At 38.1% G+C, this 24,852-nt stretch overlaps 1 protein-coding gene and 1 long non-coding RNA gene across 3 annotated transcripts in view; one reads left to right on the top strand and one right to left on the bottom strand.

Annotated features, from left to right (window-relative positions):
- Window positions 1-339: 339 nt before the first annotated feature.
- LOC141742534 (uncharacterized) lies at window positions 340-12,548 on the bottom strand. Its single transcript, XR_012586737.1, has 3 exons — window positions 12,412-12,548; window positions 4,672-4,855; window positions 340-2,851 (listed from the first exon to the last, which is right to left on the bottom strand). It is a non-coding gene; the product is annotated as an uncharacterized LOC141742534 (long non-coding RNA).
- Window positions 12,549-12,606: 58 nt separating this feature from the next.
- NOVA1 (NOVA alternative splicing regulator 1) overlaps window positions 12,607-24,852 on the top strand; it is a 157,394-nt gene continuing 145,148 nt past the window's right edge. For both annotated transcript variants that reach the window (XM_074585047.1, XM_074585046.1), the window contains exons 1-2: window positions 12,607-13,384; window positions 15,290-15,433. In XM_074585047.1, coding sequence (XP_074441148.1) covers window positions 13,249-13,384; window positions 15,290-15,433 — 280 coding nt within the window. In that variant the 5' untranslated portion in view covers window positions 12,607-13,248. The remainder of the gene's footprint in view (window positions 13,385-15,289; window positions 15,434-24,852) is intronic.

Genomic DNA, 24,852 nt, shown 5'->3' with positions numbered 1-24,852 from the left:
CTACAGACCCATATCAACTGCAGGGAGCCACCCTGAGCCTACACAAAAGCACAATGGTGTTGTAGAGTTTAGAAACCTGTCTTTTAAGTAGATATGATTAGATGAATGGTATCTTAACTAAGACACTTCTTACCACTAGAGGGCTCAAAATTGCTGTGTGATTTTATGTATGAATGCATGCATAAACATATATATACACATATATACATACACACACAATGTATAATAGGTGTACATTGTTCATGTGCATGTGTTTTATTTATCTGTACAGATGTATAAACACACATATATGCATACACATATACACACACTTGTCTTTTAATAGATTTTTTTTATTTTGAAGGCTTTGAACATTTAAATGCAATTCAAATCTTTAAAGTTTTTTTAATATAACTTTGAAATTCACCATATACATATACGATAATTACAATTTTTAACTTTGTTCTCAGATGGTCGGATTTACAGAGAATGTTCATGTCATCAAATTGAATAGTGAAAACTATCACAACAAAATACAGTTCAAACTTCCATGAGCAATGCCTGCTTTCATCTTAAGTTTTATTGGGCTATCTAGACGACACTGAATAACATGGGCACAGTTTGTTTTTTCATAAATGACTTTCCACAGAATGTAATGCAGTGTTGCGTAATCTATCACGCCAAGCATTTTTGTTTGATTATATGACATGTCCTCTTGGGAAATCTTAGAGGCTCTAAATAAATAAAATGTTCCTAGAACGCTGATTGTTTTCTTTCACTAATGTGACAATTGTAATGAAGAGAAAAATGGCTTTCAACCATTTTTAAGTAATGTATAATCTTTGGAGATAGTGCAACCCGGTTCCTCCACAGCATGATGATGTAATAATGAATAATTTACCCATGCAGTCCAAAAGATAATTAACATAATATTTTCAGTCAGACTTGACATATACAAAACTTTGAGGTATCAATATTTTCCAAATGTCAGCAAAGTTATATTCATCTAAGAAAAGTGCTCAAGAAACCAGCATTTCAAGAACAATGAAGTTTCAGATTGTCATGATTAACAATAATGTATGTTGTTAGGGAAATAGGAACACAGACACCAAAATGTTTTGCAGACATTTGTTGCTTTACATAATACTAAATTTTGAAGAGTTTCTTTGGAATTTTTTACTGTATAGAAAATTGTGGAAAAGCACAAGAAAACAGAAGATACTCTTTTTGCAGCACTTCAGTGTTTCGATTGTTTGCGAAAAATTGTGTTGAATAAGATCATGTATATGAATAAAGACTATTCAAATGAATGAGAATTTACATAACTGAGTCAAATCTTTCAGTCTTTGATAAAGAATAGTATCTTTGAATTTCATTGGACTACATGTGATTACTGCCTGCATTAGCACTAGTACAGTTAGATACTAACAATCGAATAAAGTTTTAACATATTCATTTTCTAGCATCATCATCTTATGTGTGTTTTCTTAAATTGTTAAAAGTCCTACCAGGTGTTTCATCTTCATAAAATGGTAAATTCTTCAAAAAGCACAATAAAATAATTGGGGGGTGGGGGGCAGTTTAGAGTTAATAGTAAAGTAGGCTGGAAATACAATTCTATTGCCATGTACATTTAGCCAAACTTTATAGCCCCACTTTTTGTTAACACATTTACTTTAAAGTGAAATATATGTGCAACTAAGCCAAGATATTTTTGCTTTAAGAATTTTAACTCTTGCATGTTTTAACTCTTTGCAAATTTTAAAAATTTAGCTTTACTGTTTGTGCATGATGTTAGATTAGGACTATAACGTTCTAATTAAAAAAATAAATCTTTCCTATACTTTTTCTTATGTGTACTGTATTCTTAATTTACCAGTCTGTTATTTGAACTTGGAAAACAATGTGGCACATTAGATGACAGATAGTAAAAGTGGTTTTGTTACTGACAGACAGGGTTGGTTGGCATATTCATCACATAACCTTTGGTTCCCGGAGTAAATCATCCTGAAATCAATAAAGTAGACTGAAATGTATTCAAACTACTTTTACTAGACTAAAATTATAAATTTTATAAATGTAAAACACATTTCCATAACTGGAACATCTATTTCCTTAACGACAGCCTACTGAAGTCAATGAAATTATGCCAGGAGTAAGGCTCTATCCAGATGGAGTTAGCTGCTCCATTAGAATCCTAAGAAAGAACATCCTTATCGTAACACACCAGTGTACAGATTAGCTCTAGTGATTTCACATTTATATTATTATCCTCAATATAAGAAGAAGATCAAACTATTAGAGTGTCCAGAGGAGGGCGACCAAGATGGTGAAAGGTCTTGGGGGCAAGACTTATTAGGAGTGGCTGAGGTCACTTGGTTTGTTCAGCTTGGAGAAGAGAATGCTGAGGGTTGATCTCATTGCAGTCTACAACTTTCTCAAGGAGGGCAGTAGAGCCGGAGGTGCTGACCTCCTTTCTCTGGTGAACAGTGATAGGACACAAGGAAATGGAATGAAGCTGCATCAGGGGAACTTCAGACGACATTAGGAAAATGTTCTTCACTGAGAGGGTGGCCGGTCACTGGAACAGGCTCCCCAGGGAAGTGGTCATGGTGCCAAGACTGTCAGAGTTCAAGGACCATCTGGACGACGCTCTTGGTCATATGGTAGTCCTGTGAGGAGCAGGGAGTTGGACTCAATGACCTAAGCTTAAGGGTCCCTTCCAACTCAAGATATTCTATGATTCTTTTTCTGTAATCCTCCCATGCGAGTTTGTCACTCTTGAAAGAAAAAAGACTTAACTGACCACATTAGCCATATCTGCAATTTTCTTGATAGTTGATACATCATCACTACCTTACGTCTCAGCACCCTTTATAGAGGAAAAGGCAATCTGAGTTAATGTTGTATAAATATTGATTAATAACAATCATAACATGAAAATTGCAGTGATTTTCACAAAGATCCTACATGCCACAAGATTTTTACTGGGTACAAGGAACTCCAAATATAAAATTTCTTATAAGAGTGAGGATTACAACTCTGAACTAAATAGGTGATTTTTTTACCACCTTCAAATGAAGTAAGAAACAATTTCATATGCCAGTGTTTTACGCTACTTTTTGCAGTAGTTATGCTAATTCAGTGTATTTTACAATTAACTCTTGCAACTTTTCAGCTCGATTACAGCTGAATAGGTTGTTTGCAATTAATTTTATCTATAGGCCTATAACTGTGTATAGAGAAATCTCAAAAAATAGATTTGAGTAATACATATTTCAATGTACAAATGGAAAAATGAAGTAGTATTACACTGCCTTGATGACAAGTTTAAAAGCCTGTTTGAGTATTTACTGTTCTTTCAATACACATGTATATGTTAAGGATTTTCTCTTCTTTATAATCATGTCAGCAAAAAAATAAATTGTGCTGTGCTATATCCTTGTATTTGCTTTACCCAATTTATGGGAACTTTGTTTCTATGGCTATTGAATTTCAACAGAACTATGTCTCATTATTTGGAGAAAATAAATGCTGTCCAACTCATTAAATCTAGATGAGCTGAATGTATTGTAATTCTATTTTGTAGTGTATTATCCAGGAAGCATTTTCTCCATCAAGCTTTAGGCATTTTATTAGCTAAAATCGTCAGTCTCCATATGCTCTCTTGCACCAGTGGAGAAAGTTCTTATTGTTGTTGCTTTTGCTTAGGTAGAGCTCCTTAATGTGGTTTATTTCAGATATAATTTGATACAAACAAATACGGGAGATGCAAAGATGGAAGAGAGAGAATTTTAGCTTCAGTACATTATTTTTAATCAGTTGGCAACAATGAGCTTTCAGGTGGGATGGGCTATGATAGTTTTAATGAACTTTTCTTAATTGGACAATACTTGTTTTTTAATCTCTAAAACTTGGATATCAGGAGGAAATTCTTTACGGGTAGGGGTAGTGAGGCACTGGAACAAGTTGCCCAGGGAAGTTGTCAATGCCCCATCCCTGGAAGTGTTCAAGGCCAGGCTGGATGAGGCTTTGAGTGACCTGGTCTAGTGGGAGGTGTCCCTGCCCAGGGCAGGGGGGTTGGAACTAGATGATCTTTAATGTCCCTTCCAACCCGAACCATTCTGTGAGTCTGTGATAACAACATAAACTCACAACTTAATGGCAGTAATATATCATTTCTATATCTGTCACATCAGTCTTCTAATATATGAAATTTTCTTCTTTTTTTATATTACAAGTGCATTACAGATATGAAATTTGACAAGACTTCCTATTAAACATGCCATTTTAGCCTGGTGGCTGTTGTTACTCTGTGCTTCTCCTCATCCAGCAATGTGTTACATAATATCACTGCCACAACACCCTATTGAATTAAGAAATGCCAGTCATTAACCAAACTTAACTGGCTAAACTGGCAAATATAAGCTATCAGACTGAACAGAGTTTTTTATAAACTTTATTTTAAAAAAAAAACATGTTAAATATGGGTTTTAAGGGATTAAAACCCTTTGTTATAAATACATACAAAGATTAGAGTTCATTTCCATTTTAAATACTTACTAACAGGCATACCAAGTGGGGTAAACATGTAGGACAAGATCCCAGGGCTCGGGATTACAGGGATCTAACAGCAGTCAATCCAAAGCAATGACAGCATGCGACAGAGGCAGGAGGTCCACTTATAAATACCTTTGTTGTGAGCCATGATGAATCTGTAAGCATTGTTGCTAATACACACAATGATCCTGTTTCTGGGGTTTTTTTGTGATTTGTACTTTTTTATGGGTATTCATCTCACTTGCAATGACTCAGGTCTGCAGAATTTTATTTTTACATATGAATTTTTCTGTTCCAGAGCAAACAGCTTAAGCCTCTAAATGAAAATAAGAACAACAGAAGAATACAAATATTTAGAAGTTTAGAAACAGGAGTCTTCCTACTTGGCTAAAATATTACAAGCAAAATACTCTACAGAAAATTTACAAGAAACATAATCAGGCTTTTTTTAATATGTAGAACCTGTAACTTTCTATAACATCATATTTGTATCTGTTTATATCAACATAAGCAATGTTGATAATAAACATCCAAAAAATTTTCACTTTAGCTTGTGATTTTTAGTTATTGGAAAGTATGTCTTTAGTTTTCCCTTTTGTAACTGCCAAATTTCAAATTATATACCAGCTGTTATTTTTTTTATACACAATTTGTTAGAAATTATAAATTATATATTCCTAAATACTTTTTAAATATATCCCTATTACATAACCCCAAATATTTCAATGCAAAATTAATTCAAATTGCCCGTCACTAGAATATGAAGAGAATCTCTCTTATTGCATGAATGCTTTGCAGTTTCTGTTAATATATTTTATATAGTTCCCTTCCCCTCTCCACTATTTTTTCCTTTAAGTATTTTGTATTGAATGACTTAAAACCCCATGAAGTCAATAGAATTGTTTTCATCCAGTAGGTCCATGGACTTCTATCTTCTATCTGAATGGTTTTTAAAAAAAAAAAGGAAAAAAAGAAAAAAAATAGAAGTTTCTGAATGTAATATATGTATGTGAAACATTTAAAGCAATTCATAACTTCTCTGAAAAAAATGTTTAAAAGTCCACGTATTCAGAAAGGTCATCAGGGCTGCACTAGGAAAGTTCCCATTGACTTACTGTATGCTTGGATGAGATTTGGTGGCCTAAATCTGCAATACTGAAGAAACGCAGCTCACTCTCATTGAATTGAAAACAAATGAAGCATTAATTCAGCAAGGTAGACAAACATACACTTTATTTTGAACATATGAGTTGTTCCATTCACTTCGGTTGAATATAAAGTCGTGCACCCACTTACAAACATACATAGCAACTTCATGATGTAAGTCTCGGTGAAATGTAAATCAAAATCAGTTATATTTTCCAACTAGCATTAAAATTAGAAAGTGATTCTTTATCTTACTAAAGTAAAAATGGTCTAACATTTTGGTACCTTTTCACGTTTCCAGTGCTGCTTTCAGTGAAACAAAATAACAAGATGAATAAACCCCCAAATTAATTAATAATCTGCCACCACTTCCTTCTGGGTCAAAATGGTAGCTAAATAATTTAGATAGACTTGTACTACTGATGCGCTGTCTGTTTTAACCTCACTGCACTAAGGAATACCCTTTGTCTCAAAGAGGCAGCATTATGTCTAATCCCCGTGCTTTTTCTGCGGCCAGATAGCCTTTGTGTGCAGCTGACACCGAGATACATGTTTTCACGGCAAACTCCAAGGATATGTGCCAAATCATTCTGCCCAATTTATCCTGACAGTAAGTTTTATATATTTACCCTCCCCCACCAGGAGACTTTCCAGTTCAGGGGTATTCTGTAGTAATTGATTTCAAGTGGGTAGAAACATAAAGCACTGGGAATCATTAATTTTTGGCGGTGAAGTAAAATAATTTCTTCAAGAACAAACTCTAAGGCAAACTTCCCTCTTCTAGGGAAGAATCAGTTGAAGTTCCCAATGTAACTTCATATTCTTAAAGGTAATCACTATTGTCTAAAATCTTGCTGTGCTGCGAATTAATTTGTAATCTACTGGCATATGCACTTTTATACGGTAAACCTTTAAGAAGCATTTTTAAAGATCTCTAGATCTCTACTAGGAACTATTGCTATTGCAATAATATTAGAGATATTACTTTTATTACCCTTCCGTTAACAAAAACCCTACCATTATAATAGTATTATACTTGTAAAAATCACTTTTGCTGAAATAGCTTACTATTTGGAAAATTGACTACAAATTATACTGGGAAAAAGGGGGGTTTGCTGGTGGGTAACAGTAGGAGAGTTTACTAGTATAATTTTACTAGGATGTATTTGTCTTTCTCGATCTCAAGTACTACACTTTTTGTCAGTGAGCAAAAAGAGCAGATCAACTCAAATTTTGCTAGATAATTTTTTATATATCGTGGTTAGCACAGAAAAATCAGCACCTTTGTCTTCATCGTCGCATTCTTGTCTTTCCTTTGTCCCCTGTGCAACATGTTTACTTGCTGCCTTCCCATTCCTTTGCCAGCAAGATTTCTGATCTTCTCCACTGAAATAACTCTCATTTGTCATCTGACCTATAGCAAACTTCCAGGCTTCAAAAACGGTGAATAAGGTCATATATTGTAAGACTACATTTAAAAGTACGACCTGTTTTTACTAGTTGTAATTTATGAGAACAACCAAGGCTGTATTAGACTCTTTGAGAGCATGACTGAGCTCTAGCAGAGATGTCCCTATGACCACTTAGAAGGTGCTGCATTGTTCCAGGTCTTTCGGTACACAGGAAGGGGACCAGGCCTGACAACAGAATCAAAGAAACTAATTTTGCTGTTAATGTCTCTTTCTTCATATTTAATTTCTCCTAAAGTGCCAAAATTTCAAAGAAGTAAGACAGTTGGTGGTGGGTGGGTAAAATGAGACATAAAATAGTAATACTGCTAGGGCAATTATATTAACAGAGATTGGAAACAGGTATGCCGATTCCTTGAAAAATACCCTGTACACCATTAGAGGAATACATCCTGAAGCATCTGGAGTGACAGCTGGATGAATTCAGTTTGTAGAAGAGATGCTTCACTGATGTTCTTTTATAAGACAGTGCTAAGAGCTACCCAATCAATAACACCGTAAACTGACATAAGGTGATCCTGCTATTCCTCACATACTATGTTACATCATCGTTTCATTACAATGGAATTACTCCTAGTTTGTACCAGTTTTAATCCATGAATTACCTGTTTTCCTATTTAAAAAAGAACCAGTCCCCCCCAAAAAACCATACTGCTATTATTGGAAGGCAATTGAAATGAAGTCTTCCATTTCTTTCATTCTGAGAAATAAAAGGTCTTTTAAATTACTGTACAGAAAGATCACCATGGAGATGCCTTTTTGGAGTAAGTGCCTAGCCACTGGAGTTTCATGGATCATGCCCTGATCCACATAGTCAATTCCTTGGGAGGGATGAAAAATGAACTTGTCCTGAGGCAACCTTGTTTTTTTACACCGAGATCTGGATAGGTCCTCAGGTAACCTCAAGATATAAAGAACACAAGAACAGTTTATAAATCTGATCTACAGATTCAGGAATGAAGAACCGGGAACAATTCAGTTCTATATTCCTGAAGAAAAGTCCAAAAAAAACCTTTGCAAATCTTGATGAATACTGTGGGAATAGGAGGAGGCAGGTGATCCATCTGCCAAGACAGCATGCAGTCTCTCCTTCCACCACTAGAAAGGGAGTTTTAGCCAATATATTCATGTTATGATAAATAGTATGGTTAAATTATTACCGATTTTAAGTTACCATCCTCAATTTACTGGAAAAAGAAAGCTACTACACAGTAATGGCCTACAATATGAAAGGGCTTAGCAGTTGCCCATGCTCTTTTCTGTGAAGAGTGCAACTATAAACACTTGGCTTTTAGTTTTGCAATGCGTATAATATAGGTGCAGATAATAAAAGGAATATAATTATGGGAAAAGAGATAATCAGGTCACTTTCTGCCTAATACGTGTTCAGCTTTTTTTTTCCAAACCCTGGGTTTGATTTTCCTAAGATTAATGTTGCTGCAATCTTGGAGAAGTTCCACTGAAACTTTAAATTTTTTACTGGTGAAAAACTTCTGCAGTATTTAAACAAGCGACAGTTGGATAATTTAATAAATAATAATATTTTAACTGATAGATTATTGGAGGAAAAAGGTTTCATAAACAGAAGGTGGAAGTTCAAGACTTGAAAGAGACTTCTGAGTTCATCACTAACTGTAATTTTAGTGGACCCAAAGCTTACCAGGAATCACAGCAATCATTCAGTAATGAAAAACTTCCAATAGTAGCGGCATCATTTTGGGCAAAGACTGTATCTGTTTTCTTTTACCTAGACAGGATGTTTAAGAGGTATCATTTTTCATCTAATGATTATTGGGCTCTGTCATATTTCCCTAAAGGGAAAAACAAACTGTTCATTCTGTTAGCCAGAGGAGAAATATCCCTCACCTCTACAAGAAACAGGAGGTTGAGTCTTGCCCCACAAAGTGGATGTTATCAGGTTAGGTGATGTTTACTAAAACTTTACCTCAGTTATTCTGCAGGTCTCTATTTGTTAAAATACATGCTTAATTGCTTCGGTTTATGTCTCTTCCTAACCCCTTTCATTTCTAAGCACAGCTCTCATGTCTGTGGGATGGACTAGTTTGAACGCTATCATCCACACCTCCACCGGCCAAACACGTTTTTAGAAATAAGTCTGGCAAATTGAATTTGTATTCCACGCTATCACTGAACTAACTCCTGCTGAAGTTATAGAATACATTAGCTGGTAGGACACGACTGAAAGAAACAGAAAAGGAATCAAGATCCCGCAATAGCTTGAACAACCTCTGGTCAGATGTGCCAGTCTACAGCTGGCTGAAAAGGAAAAGCTGAGCAACAGATTACAGTTTTGGAAAAAGAGGAAAATTCTGCTGATACAGACTTTTTTATTTTTCCACTGGTCCTTTCTCCATAGGAATCACAACAGAGCAGGAGCAGGCCTCCACAACTATTTTCACTTGTGCTTCAGCCCACGAACAACACAGGAGACTGATACACTGCAGGGAAGTGTCCCAGTTGCCTACATTTTGCTAAAAGCTATTTCATTGCCCCCCACCCATGACAAAAACGCAGCTTCCTTTAAACTCCCCGTGATCTCTACCACTAGAGGGCTGCACTTTATGCAATATGACCCCCTAGACCTCAATTGCCACCGCTCCAAGCAGTGAAATAAGGAAAAATAAACATATTCTGAAGCATATATGTATTAATTAATACTTTCATTAATATTAAGACAATAATTGTTGAAATGCTTATGATATGCAGCTATTTGCTTACTTAAGTAGAACTGCTACTAAGAAACTAGCTGAGAGACTAGTTATATAGTTTTAGCTAAATTCTTCAAAGACGCACCTGGCTATTAATCTATAAAAACCCTACTTATAGGTACCAGAAAAGTTGAAAACGCTTGTCTTAGTGGGACTGGGAGACAGCATATCAGGAAATTATTAAACAAAAGGCATTCTGTAGAGACAAGGGGAGGCACTTGTGAAACAGCTGTTGGTAAAGAAACAGCCTAATGCAGGACAGACATCTGCTGAGTCTGAGGAAATTAGGTTTCAGGATTACCACGTTTTCCTCTAAGCTTATGGAAGATAGATACACAAACAACATACACGCCGCTTATCAAGTTAAAACCCTTTTTTATTCCACACTTTAATATTCCTGTTGTTAGGATGAAACAATACTTTTGTTTAAAGAATGCAATCAAGTAAATGTTTTATAAGCTAATTGGAGCTCCCAAAGGGAAGACTTGCAGGTGCTGAATCCAATCAGATCTGCCACATAATTAAAATTGGTGCGGGGGGCACAGTAAAACAGATGTGGTCTTGAAACAAGAGAATTGTTTGATTCAATGTTACTACAGATGAATGGGACATACTCAGTGAGATAAAGGGAGCAGTGTTATAATTTACCCAGTTCCACTGCGGAAATTGACTCAAGATGGCTTCACTTGAACATCGTGGGGTTTTTATTTTTGTCTTCAAAATTTTCTATAATTCATTGGCTTAGTTTACAAATAAAAAGAGGTCTCTTAGGACTGATGACCCTACAAACTGGACCTCAAGTCATGCTGTGCTCTTTCTGGCTCAAATACTAATTAAAATTCTTCGACTGGAACTTAGTAAAGAAAATGGAAGAGCTAGAACCAGTCCTTAGCTTGCTGTACCATAATTGTGTCAGCAACTGCCAAGGTAACAGAAGCCTAAAATTTTATTTCAGTCAGTAAACTAAGCAATTATGAGTCAGAGTATCTTAGATACAAAGGGTATATGATGAGTAAGAAAGTTCCATTTTTATACAATCATTTTTCTGACCATATATGCTATCAAATTGTTACTGAATCTGCCGCATCTATTTCATCTGCCTGTGAGGAGGCTAGATATCGCATTCCTGGGACACAATTCCCAAAGAAGTCATTGAAAGTTTCCTATGTACAGTGCTGGATCAAGCTCTTAATTTGTGAATGCTTTCAGACAGGAGCCTGTTTAGATGTTAAAGTGTCCATGTTTTAATATCCTATAATGGATTACGCATCCGGCTTATAACTTGTAAGTAGAGGTGATGTGCTCTATTATATATTATACATGAAATCTGTATTTTAAGTACTAAAAATTGTTTGGGGCAGTATTCATGGTAAGTGATTACTAAAACTAAGGCTGAGTCTCCCAGGGAGCTTAGAATGGAAATTGGATTTCATCCACAAACAGCCAGGTTTTAAGCTTGCATAGTAAGAGGAATCAAGTCAGCAGCCATTCTGCACACACACATATCAATACAAATTTAGAACAGAGCATGGTCTAATGCAATAAACACACATTTCTAAATTTTGTATGGAATTGATGCTCTAGTGCTGACCACTACCGTTACGGTTATATTGGTTTGTTTGAGAAATTTTTTCAAAGGCAATGAGTTAATTAAATAGCAAAGAGCCGAGTAAAAAAATGCTTATAAAAGCAGACAATCCCCCGGCGCCCGCCCACCCCCCGCCCCCCTGCACCTTACAATGTTTTAAGCTTCAACTTGAATAATTTGAGATTTGTAAGCAGAAATAACCTTCGCCGCAGTGAAACACGTTTGAATTTTCCACTAAATATTTACATAAAAAACGCGACTCCGTGTCACATAGCTCCAGCTAGACCGCCTGTCACAGTATAAAAATAATATCTTTATTAATTTTTTTTTTTTTTCCTACAAGCCTGCGCGATGCAGCCCGGCGCGTCCAAGGCTCCCAGCGCGGAGCAGTGGCCGGGAGGAAGGGCCCCGTCCGCACCAGCCGGGTGTCGCCGCGCCGCGGCGGTGACCGACCAGCCTCAACGGGGACACGTCCCCGCTATCCCGCAGCCTCCCCGGGCCACCTCCGCCATCCTCCCCCGCAGCCGCGGGCCTATGAGGCGCAGCGTGTAACCCAGGTGACGCCGCATCACGGCGGGGACCCTCCCGCGGCGGGAGCCGGCCCTCTACACACGCCCTCCCCGGCGTTGTCGTCGCCGTCGTCGTCGCCGCCGCCCCCACCCCCCGCCAGCCACCGCAGAGGTTAAACCACCCCCGCCTCCGCCCCCCCGCCCCGTCCCCGGCGAGCGGCTCTTCCACCGGCGGCCCGTGATTGGCCATACGTCTCAATCCCAACCTCGCTCTCTTTTGTTCCCATTGGACGGATCTCCCGCCTGTCTTCGGAAGAAGCTCCGCCCTTCTTTTTTATCCCGGCCGCCTCCCCCTCCCGCGCCTGTCCCTGGTCGTTGTCCCCCCTCCACCTCCCACGCCCCGCAGTTGCACCCCCTCCCACGGCTCTAACCTCTCCTGCCTGTTGGGTTTCTGCGGCGCGGCCGAGGGTGGCGGCCCCCAGCCCGGGGACGGTCGGTCGGGCAGCCGCCCGTGCGTCGGCGTCGGCGGTGGTGGTGGGGCGAGAGCGGAGCCGCGCCGCACGGGCAGAGACCCCCCCCCTCTCCACCCCCGCGCACACCAGCCCGCCCGTGAGGGAGGGCAGGGGAGCGGCGGGCAGCCCCAGCCGCAGCGCCGGGCGCGGCACTCGGGCAGGCAGGGAGGGCAGGGGAATCGGAGGCAGCGTGAATCATCTCCCACTCACTCCCTCGCCCACCATTTACACCGCTCGCTCGCTCCCTCCCTCCTTCCTTCTCCCCCTCCCTCCCCGCCGCCTCAGTCTCACTCGTTCTCTCTCCCCTCCTCTCCTCTCCCACTCACTCTCTCCCCTCCTCTCCTCTCCCACTCGCTCTGTCCTCTCCTCCTCCTGTCTCACTCTTTTCACTCTTTCCCCTCCTCCTCCTCCCCTCTCCCCCTTTCTCTTCCCTCTCTCGCCCCCCTCGTTCCCCTGTCTCCCTTCTCCTCATCTCCTCCTGACACTGCACTGCAGCTGCTCCTCCAGCCCAGTCCTGCCCGCTTCCCTCCCTCCTTTCCCTTCCCTCCCCCCGGGTGCCAGATAAACAAGGCGCGCAGCATCCTCGACAATCCCGAGCTTAGCTCTACATTTTCGAAAAGGACAAGAGAACGGGACGAGCCCCCTCCCCTCCTCCTCCTCCTCCTCCTCCCCCCTTCCTCCTCCTCCTCCCCCCTTCCGTCCCTGCCCCCCCACCACAGAAGGGAAGAGACAATTCTCCTCCGAGCAGCAGCAAACATGATGGCGGCAGCTCCCATCCAGCAGAACGGGACCCACACCGGGGTTCCCATAGACCTGGACCCGCCGGACTCCCGGAAAAGACCGCTTGAAGCCCCCCCTGAAGCCGGCAGCACCAAGAGGACCAACACGGGCGGTGGGTATATCCTCTGTCACCTCCCCCCCCGCCCAACCCACCCACCTCTCCGCTTCCCTACCTGCCTGCCTGCCTCCCCCCCTTCCCCCCCAAACATTCCCATTTCTCTAATGTTATCATTCATCAAAATGGCGTCGGTTTTCAGCATCTACCGGTCTTTTTATTTAATATCCACGCCGGGGCTGCACAGCCGTGACCCTACGGAGACTAGGAGGGAGCACAAGGGGCTTCTGCAGCCCAGCTATTTCCCTCGCCCGTTTAACGATGGGCGAAATTAAATGGCAGCTGGAAGGAGACGGCAAACGCACTTTCCTCCTTCCACATCCCTCTGGGTCGCAAGTTGAATTTCAGCCTTGCCGTGCGTTTTCCTCCTCCTTGGCCTCACTTCTATTGTCAGCGCAGGCACGGCGTGTGTTTGCCGTGCCGGGGGCGAGGGCTGGCTGGTGGCGGGGGGGAGTCGCCTGCCGGCCGCGGGGACTCGCTAGTTAACATCCTGCTCTTCCTGGAGGAGATGAGTTATAACGGGACCAGCATCTCCTCTGTCCGTTTGCACTGGAGTCGTCATAACAATGCACCGAGGCAGAGGTGAATTTATTTGCCCAATATTAAGAGCAGCGGTCTGGCTGTACACGGTGCCTGCTTCAGCCAGCGATGTTAATACGGGTGGGCACGGCTGTCACACACAAGCACTTCGGGAGACGCTTTATAGTCTCGGATAAGAGGAGTGAGGTGAACTGGGATCGTTCTTTCTGCTTAGGAAAAAAAAAAAAAACCCAACAAAACCAAAACAAACCAAAAAAGCCAACCAAACCCACAAACCAACTTCCTGAAACAGGTTTCATGATAAAAAAATCTTGATATCCATGTCAATGGGACGTTGCTATAATTACTGGGGAGAGCCGAAGTCTGGGGAACCAGCGGACCCTTATTGTCTTGCACTTTTTCGGAGCCGGTTACGGAAGGTCCTTAGACTTGAGTGTAGCTGGATTTAGCAGTGGGGTGAGGGCACGGGCAATTGTGCAGTTGCCGAATCAGACTGGGAATCCTTTTTTCTTTTTCCCCACCATTCATTGTGTATATATTTTTCCTGTTCCGATTGTGTGCTTTAACGCTAGCGGTGGGTAGAGGACTGGCATTGTCTGTCTCATCACCTTTTAAGTGTATTTAAAATAAGTGACTTAGGCTTTTGATCATTTGGGAAAAATTCTTCTTAATGTCCTTTAATTAATGAGCTTAAAAGAGATCATTGTCGCTTAAGAAGTGCTAAAGGAATACATCAGGATTACTTAGGCAAGTGATTCCATCCTCACCATGTTGAGTTGTTTTCTTGGCAGTGGCTGAAATGCTTGGAATAAAACCCCACATTTTGGGTGGGTTATTTGGTAGCAGAGTAGTCGTTTTGCTCACTTAAGAAGAATGCAGGCAATAGCTAATTGCTATTCTCATGTGTTTGCTAATGACAAACAAATAGCCCATCAGAATTTACAATTCATTCCTTCTTAGTTTTGGCATTTCTTTTGCAGTATTTTCAAGCAAGGTTGTAGTTGTCACTAGGCACGTTTTCGTGCAGGGCTTTATTTTTTTTAAAGGGGTCCGATCATTTCTGCGTGTTGTGGTTACCATTGGGGAAAAAAATCCACCTTTGAAATATAATTTTGGATTTTATTCTTATTCTTTTAAGGAATCTATGTAGATTCTTTAACTTGCTCAGAATAAATGTACATATTTTTAAAATGTCAAAGGCATAGCCTAAACATGTCTTGTAGAATGACGCAACTGGTTAGATGTAAATGCATGAATTACTGGATGAGTTTAAAGATGTAACATTTTGTCTATTTGTGGGTCTGGGGAGGAAAAAATCGAAGTTTGTAAGCCATATTAACCATGCATATCTCAATTTTTCAGAGGATGGCCAGTATTTTCTAAAGGTCCTCATACCTAGTTATGCTGCTGGATCTATAATTGGGAAGGGAGGACAGACAATTGTTCAGTTGCAGAAAGAGACTGGGGCCACCATCAAGCTGTCTAAATCCAAAGATTTTTACCCAGGTAGGTGCAAAAATTAGCCAATTCTTTATTTTTAAATCCCAAGGGATGTATGTATGTGTCAGTGTGTTTCATATATGGACGACTAAGCTTCCAGTGCAGCTGGAAGCATTATTTCTCAGCAAAGTGTGTTACAAAGTGCAACAGTGAATATAAATGTTCTGTCTGTCTTGGTGTATGGAATGGACTGGACACTAACTGCTTGAAATGTGTTTAAAGATGTTTACAACGTTTCTGCAAAACAATATTTTCATTAACATTTTGATTGCTTTGTTTTTTAGTTTAAAAATAAATAAAAAAAAAAATCTAGCTTTAAGGAACCAACTTGACAGCTGGCGTAAAAATAATTGTTCGTTTGAAGTTTCCAGACATTGTAATGACAATTAAGCTAGAATGAGTAAAAATGAGAGGCCGCCTCTTAAAGAATGGGCCATTTACTTTAAATCCATTATGTACCTTCTTTCTGCTTCACTGCTTTGTTCACTGGCTCTGGAGTGAAGTAAAGAGGACAAGTGCTGCTCTTTAGATATTCTTTATGTTATGTTTATTATGATGGTGGAAGAAAACTCTATTACAAAAGTGAAATACTTTGGATCAATAAAGAAATAAGTGTTTTATATTCACTATATTAATGCACAAGAAAGAAGTTTTTAATATTTGTGTGTAACAATAATAAATACCTGATTTAGCATTTCTCCTTTATAAGATTTCTGAAAGAGGGAGTCTTACATAATGATACACAAGATTTTAGCTTCTGCAATGGAATAATATTTTTTTTTTTCCCCTAAAGATGAACAAATTAGCATTCTGTGATTGAACTTTGTTCTAGAGGACTTCTTAAAAACTGATGCAAAATAATAACATAGCTAACAATTTTTTGGGTGTTTTGATTTTGTTATTTTGAAGAATAACTGGTGGTTTAGAATTTAGTTGACTGGCTGTTACCAACTCTTTTCTCTCGGAAAAATAAGAGCTGCTTTACGTTTGATGTAGTTTAATAAGATGACTGAATTCTACAAAATAGTGAAGGCAGTTGGTATGGATGTAAACAGAACACTAACGCTGGAGCATTTAGCTTTCCTGTCCTCTAACTTTAGTGTCAGGGAGAAGTGGATAATTTTTTATTAATGGAGAGATTGTGGTCTATTTATGATGATGATTTTTGATGTGGAAATTTTAATGCACCTGTTGTACACCTCTTTAATGAAAGTAGTTTATAATACTTAAATGTCAGAGGTTAAAGTGATGCAAGTAGATTTTTCCTGTTGAAAGATACAGCTTATGAACTGATGCTTGTTGTCTTTGAGTTGGGTTTTTTTTTTTTTACTTTTCTCTAGAAAGTTAGAAAAAACGGTCCTTTATTTTGAAAGGTATGTTAGGGTGGAAAAAAGAAATCAATATAGAATTGTGAAAACTCTTGGAAGAAATAAAAGCATTCAAAAGAGCCTGATTGCAGAATTAATAACATAATCTGGGTAAAGAGCCGCAACAGTAAATTAAATTCACTGTCAATAGATGAAAATGAAATAGATTTTCTGCATTATACATGAGGTGGTATCAGATATGCAAGGATGTTACAGAAAATTGGTGTTTATGAAGAATATTCCAAATACCAAATTACAAGTCTTTTCATTTTGCTATAGTTTATTTACACTCACTTGGAAAGGATGCTCCAAAGATTAGATCTTTTGTTCAGTACTCTAGCGTAGTTCTTCTGTTTTCTGATTAAATCGGAATTACATATTTTTTTGTGTAGCAAATTGTGAAGATACAGCAGTAGTAGAAGAACCTTTGAGAAATAAAAATTAGCAAGCTAGAAGGACATGAGTAATAACATTTGTGACGTAAACACATTCGCTATTAAAATCAGTAGTAATAATATAAATAACTAGGGCAGCGAGGCTCAAGCAGTTTCACTCTAACAGGTGCAAATGAAGTTCCAGTCTGAACTTCATACAGTCTGCTTTGAATTTGCAGCCACGTTGTGTTGTACAGAAAAATGAGTGTTTTAAGGAAGCTGTCGACTGATACCTGCTAAAGCATGGAACAGGGGTGAGAAATGGATTCCAGCATGGCTAGCTCTCGTTAGTCTTTCTGTTTGCGTTTGACCACCAGCCCATGGAATTTTCGGAGGTCCTGGCATTCTCTGAGCTGATGGCTTTTGGGTTTCTTCCAGACTCTCGTGCCCATATAGCATTAGGGAATACAAATCTTTTGAAATAGCTAATATAAAGATACAGTTTATTTTTCTTGCAAAGTTTCTTAAACGATTATTCTGTTTTCCCAATAGAAGTTACATAGTCTCTACTTCTAATGCTTGTGATTATAAATGTGTTTAATGTGCGTTTCGCTATGGAATGTTCTCTTGCCGAAGCTTCTGTGAAACTTTTCTGTATTTCTGAAAAGTTTTAGCACAGTCTGAGTAAGTTGCTGTTTGGAAAGGAGGAAGTTGGTTGTAATACAGAAGTCATAAGTGGTTCCTATGATCTAATAGTGTTCTTTTTTTTTCCTCTGTGATATAGGACTTCAGTATGCAGACTGATTTCTGTTGGAATTATTTTTGTGCATCAAAAGGTGACATAATTACTGAAGAATTATATGGCAGCTCTAATTACAAGAAATTGAAGGAAAAAACAGCTTTTCACTGAACATTTAGTTTGCAAAGTAGGAAGCAGTATATAAATACATTGCCATCCACTACAGTCTTATCTTTTGAGTACACAATTTATTGTTCTCTTTTCAGGTTACCAGCTGACTTTTTCTAATTGTCTGGATTTCTGCAATTTGACTTTGGTTATTGTGCTTAGATTATCCCTGATACTTTTCTGTTCAGGCTTGTCTTCCTAGATTAGTGGAAATGAAATTAAAATGGCAAAATATGCCCTACTTTTAAACTAATAGGTGCTGATCCTTTCTGCAGAGAAGTACAGAATGTGTATTGACTAGTAGGTTCTGGTCCAAAATTTAAATACAGATGTAGCCATGCTACTTTAATATTAATGAAGTGAACTTCACAAAGAAAGTGGCCGTTCTGCGAAGCTATTTTAATGTATGGTTTTATTTTAAATAATATAAAAATGAGTCATTATTTCTGTTGTATTAAGCTCTCATTGTCTTATCTGTTTCTCCATTCTGAATTATAGTGAGCACTGGACTGAAAACTACTCTGGACATACGTATTTTTTTTCTATTGCGAATGCTGGCGCGCATTCTTGCTTACTTTCTCTCTCATGCAGTCTTACTCGCTCTCTCTCCCTCTCTCTCTCTGTGCTCCCGCCCCAGTCTCACACATACACACACACGCACACACAAAATTATGTTACATCACATCATGTTGTTTATCTTGCAACAGGATCTTGCCTGGTCTGAACTTGGTGCTTGAGTAAATTTGAGCTCGGTCAGTGTTTTTCAATTTATTGGAATATGAAGTCATGTATGTACTGAAATTAGATAATATTAAGAACAGAGATTAATAAAAACATAATTAAATGGGGATAAGGTTTTACTGCTTTTAACAACAGATTAGCTGTGTTGTTTTCATAGCAGATTTCTAATCAGTAGTGATCTAAATGTTTGGAGAATACAAAAGGTGGGAGTTTCCTCCCCCGCCTCGTGTGGAGAGTGTATGAAGTGCTGTGTGTCTATGTTATGTTTTTACCAAGTGACTTGTATTTGAGATGTTTTGTGTTTGAATATCAGATTTTTTTGAAACATTCATGTATTATGGGAGATAGTCTAGCTAATCTTTGTTCAAGTGCCCTTTCGAAAAATCTCTTATTCTGACTCTTAAAAACCTTTCAAACACATTGAATGTGTAAGTAACACAACTTTACGGGAATTTGTAATTTATAAGTTCACCTTTAGCTTCATTACTCCTGATAAACTGTTAGGAAAGGGGAAGGTATAATATATCAAGCTTGGTTCACCATTATTTCTTCTATTATATAAAGGAATTGTCATGTTAATTTATAACTCTTAAAAATAATGTAAAACCTAGTAGGGAAAAGAATTTGTTTTAAAAATCAACATTTGAAATAATGTTGAAGTGAAATACTGCTTTTTCAGCTATGGGAGAGGAAAAGGAGTAATGGAGTTAGAAGCGAGAATGGCGTTAGTTATTAGCTGTCTGTTGTCATGGCTTCTTGAAGGTGGTTTGTCATACGTCGATAAATGCACCTCACTTTTATTCTTCATACTTCTGATTTTTTCTAAAGTGTTAACATTAGCTAATTAGAGACTTCATAAGTATATATCTTAAGATTTTCAGATTCTGTCGTAAACATTTACTCACATGAGTAACTTTGGGGATAATGGGACTCAGGAAATGACTAAATAGTGAGTAGAGATTTCAGAGGTGTAATCTAGAGCTGTGTAGGTTTGTGAAGTAATCACTGGAATAACTCATCTTTCTACTAGTTTAAAAAAAAAAACAAACCAAAAAACAAACAACGACCAAAAAACCCCAAGTGTTGATTGCCAGCTGTTCAGAGAGATAATTCTCAGTTGGACAGTTGTCTGTTGCCTGGTTACTGGAACAGAATAAAAAAAAGTTAGCTTGTTAGCTAGCAGATACTTAGTATTTTACATTTAAAAGGAAGCTGAAACTGAATATATAACTTGGTATGATCTTGAGTTTGTTACACATCTAACTCACGCAGTGTACTGTTGTTTAGCAGCTTCTCATTTGGTTGGCTTGGAGAAATTTTGCGTGGAAGTTTAAGTAGAAATTTTGCACTGATTTCTTCTACATGTAGGGACTTATTATTCATGTTAATGACTGAATAAACTTTGATGCAGTAAATGGCTTTGGTTTGCATGAAAGTGCTGTGTCTTTGTCTCGTATAAGAAAGGTTTAAAACAACTTGTGACAGGTTTGGAATGGTTAGTCTAACTTAAATAAATGATACAGACTAACTATATGTGCACTTGGTTGGCAAAATAAAGAACAAAGTGAGGATGGCTGTTACCACAGGGAAATACCATATTTAATAATTTTCTACTTTTTTCTTGTGATTTCTTTTGACTAGTTTTCAATATAATTGAAAACCAAATGATTCTCAGTAGATTAGAAAGCTTATGTAGGTGAAGGTGTTTCTAGTAACAGTATTGTTTTTTGATAAAGTTGAGATTTCTGTAAAGCAATTATTCATTAAGAATATCTATTTTCTGGACATGTATTCTGTAAAAAAAAAAAAAAAAATCAAAAAAAACCCCAAAAACAAACCCCAAAAAACCAAAAACAAACAAAAACACCCCCAAAAAACCACCACTCAACCCCATGAACAAACAAACAAAAAAAAAACAAACCAAAAAAACCACCAAAATAAGCCAAACAACCAAAACCTAGGAAAAATAGACAAAGTTGGTATGCACTGAAAATTTAAAATTTTTCTCTTTCACAAAGTTCAGAACTTCCATAAAATACTTCAGTGGTATTTTGCAGATCAAAGTTTTAATGGATGTTTGTCACCACGTAGGTCTTGGAGCTAATATTTAAAAAATATAAACAGGGAATATCTGAATCTGTTAGTTGTTTTCCTCTTCTCCCTTGTGCAGTAAAAGAAATATGATCTCGCTTTTCTTAATGGGTGCAACCTCTAACAGGCAATACCTTTTTCAAATGCTCTTTGATCTTGTTTGTTCTTTAATTAATTGCAATAATTTAGAAATTGTCCTCAGTAGTTGACCGCAGAATTTATTTCGTCAGTGATCAGTAGCTTTTTGGCCGGGGGAGAAAACCTTGGATTTAGTGAATTTGTCAGACTGGCTTTCAGAAATGGAACATGGAGGGATTTGGGAGGAGGGCTTGTGCCTGATTGCTATCTCATTTCCATCTTTGGACACAGCTCTAGCATAAAGTTAAGCAACATCTGTAAAGATTTGGCTGGCAAACCTCTCTCTGGGACTCATCGTTGCATCCTGCAGCAGGTGCAGTCAGCTTTGCAGTCCATCTTAAAAGAGGTTAGTTTGCTTTTTAACATTTATCGGTAGGCCAGTGGGAGTTAATGACTTGGTGAGGAGTATGGTAGTTGTCAGTTGTCCGGTATTGGAACGCTGCAGGTAATTGGGCTGGACTGGTGAGAACTGTGGCAGTGTGCTTCTCACGTTGCACTGCAGCTGCTGTTGATCTTAATTAATCTGACCCTCAGAGGCTGCAGTGTCATGGTATAAAACGCAATACATACTAGAAATGGAAAGGCTGCTTTTTCGACTCTTATCGATGGTCATGTTTCCAGGTGGGCCTTTTGGTTTTCTAATTGGTTTTGTCTGACACTAGCATAAAATTCTTAATGTACTTCAATCCAAAACTGTAATATATTTTTTCCTGTTTATCAAATGTATCTGTGGAGTAATGAAGCTGATAAACAGGTTTTTGAAATGTCACCGTTATAATGGACTTAGCAAAAATATTTGTGTTTATTCTGACAGCAAATACAATTTTCTGTAAATGAAAAGAGTTATATTGTTTGTGTCTGGTATGAATTTCTGGTGGACTGTAGTATGCTCTGTAGTGAGGTATGCTTGGTGCTCGTGCTGGCTAGCTCAGAGTTGTGATTCCTTTAAGGATTTCTAGTAACATGGAAACATGTAAAATTGGAATTTGGTATATGGCAGTTGGAATACATGAGTGTGCTGTGCATGCGTGAGACTATTAATTTACTGTAGATGTACTACTGTCTTCTTCCTGACTGAAGATATGACACGGATTTAGGAAACTATCAAGTTCCTTACGTTCACCCTGGTATTAAGGGCCATTTTGTCTCCATCCCCCAAAGGAAATATCAAACCAGGGAGCTTTTAAATGTTACATTACAAACTCGTAAGGTTCTATTCCATCCTATTTTTGTTTTGATTTCAGGGATATCTGCATCCCAATTTGTGATTATTCATAGCATTATAAGGATTAACTACATTGCTTGTATTTTAATTTAAAAATGGAGAAATGATTGTTAGGATACTCTTTTAAATTTCCCTTATATTTAATAGACATATAAAATATTTTAATACATAATAAAAAGACAACTATCTAAATTCCCATCCTCCTATATTAACTTGTTTTCACTTTAACATATTTGATAATTAATTATGGTTGAACCTGATTGGGGTTTACTTAATATTAAACATGCTGTTCTTGATTATAGCCAAACATTAAAATTCATTTGCAAGTACTTTACTAGTCTGATTGAAATGTCAGTTTAAGGCAGTATTTGGAAACACGTCTATGGAAGTTAGCTCCCAACTGTACAATGCCAACATGCCTTTGTAACTTTTGAATATGAGTTTATCACTCTTTGCTTGAGCTAGTTATGAGCAATACTATTGTGCATTGCTCTTCTTGACTTCTGAATTGCAATAAATTTTGTGTAAGGTTTAAGCGTTCTGTATATTGATGGACAAAATTAAGTCCCTTCATGGAAGGCCAGAGAACATAGGTTGATGTATGAAGCAGGTGATGTAAATAACTAGCTGTTTGACGAGATAGCACTTGAAAGAATAGTATATTAGGGGCCAGATTTAAAGTTATATGTTGGTGGTGTGAATGATCTGGAGTCAGATCTCTCATAAATGAGGAAGAAATACCCTTGTCAACTTATGTATATGAAAGTGATTTTGTAATATTATCATTTTTTGGATATAAAGACGCATGAATCTCAGACAAAATTTCTTATTTGCCTGGTCTTGTAGGTTTTGATTGTGAAAAGACTAAACGTATGTTTTTCATCATTGATCTCTCACTGCATCCTGCAGGGCCTGTCATCTCAGCATTGACAGGATCAGATGAAAAATACAATCGATGTGTTGACATTTTTTTGAGAATCACTCAGGTAAGATTACTTGTTATACAGAACTACAGTGAAATTCATGGCTGCTGCTAATGTTTCACCAGTTGGAGCCTTTGCATTCTCAATCATTAATTAAATTAGATACTGAGGTTCTCTGCATGTTCCCTTGTTTCTATTTTAAAAGCACTTTTTGTGCCTTGCTCAGTGCCATTTAACTCTCTTGTAATTTCCCACATAAAGAGCTTCACACATTTGTACTATTTTCCCCCACTTCATAGAGTGGCACCTGTTTGCTTGAATCAAGAACCATAGTGCACACCTCCAAAGCTCTTGGAAGATTTGTATGTACATGTATTTTATTTTATTTTCAAGTGGTGGCTTTAGTTCTTTTTAGATTTTTCATTGGCAATATGGGGAAGAAAATTCTCTGTAGAGAACCAAATAATCAGAGGCAGCAGCAATCTATCATCTTCCTAGTGTGTTCTAAACTCTAATTTTCAAACTGTACATGAAAAATTACAAATATTTAACTGAATATACAAGTGTGGATTCTTTCTTTTTATAACATAAATTATTAAAAATATTTATATGAAGTCATGCACTGGAAAAGTAGGAAATGCATGTGTCCATTCAGTTTGCTTCGTTGAGCATCCAGTGTACTTATGGAATTAAAACTATATTGTATATTCCCAAAGAGTTGGGCGGTGAAATATCATGACTATGAGGGAAGGGGGAGGAAAGACCAGTTGGGCCATATGCCAAGTTGGAGCTTGATCTAGCTGAGGTTTACATTTTGTCCCCATCTGTACACATCTGAGCATAGGTAGGATAGCGTATAGTAGTTGCAGCAGTAGCAATTCAGGTGCTGCAGCAGATACCAATTTGGCAGCAGTATTGAGCTGGAGTTATAGGACATTTATGTTTGATTGTAATCTGGCAGCCTACCAACAGTTTTCCTGAGGAACACCAAAAAAAAAAAAAGGGAAATAGGTGGCTTTTTAGCAGTTTATTGGGCTGGATTTGAAGAAAACTTCTGTGGAACAAGGGAGGCTCTTTCGTCATTCTGTCTGTGCTGATTTTCAAAGGTCTGCAATGAAATGCTGCTACTGGATGCCTTAAAGCTTTGTAAAAATGATTTGTTGCAATGAGAAGTGTTAGACAGAACATGTATGGGGTTTGTTTTCTGTCTTGCATGTGTGTGCACACTTCATTCTTTGTATGTCTTCTACTTACTGTATTAGATGAACACTTGGCGACTCTGTCAATCTAAAGTAAAAATTGGATTCCTCAGGAACTCCTTATAGTTATAACAACTCCTAACTTCTGAGTGTTTTAGTGTGCAGTACAGCACACCAAAGTCTGCCAGGTTTTGCTGAGATTACTCTCCCTCAAGCAGCATACAATTTTTAGTGTAGTGAAATACTCAAAAATAATTAAAAAAAAATAAACAGGAAGTCTTAACTTTACAAAGTTTTTTTTTTTTTTTTCTTCAGGGGTATAAGTTTTTGTGGTTTTGTTTAGGTTGGTAATGCCAAGTGCTCATCTAGTATTTGCACTGCTTCTAACAATAATTAAATACGTACTTTATGGTTTTATAAGCTGTCTAGTTCTGTATGGATCTACATCTATGACTAGCTG

This window comes from Larus michahellis, chromosome 4, assembly GCF_964199755.1.
Source record: "Larus michahellis chromosome 4, bLarMic1.1, whole genome shotgun sequence".
Lineage (NCBI taxonomy): Eukaryota > Metazoa > Chordata > Aves > Charadriiformes > Laridae > Larus > Larus michahellis.
The sequence above is the reverse complement of the archived record's forward strand: the minus strand, read 5'-3'. Positions and strand labels throughout refer to the sequence as shown.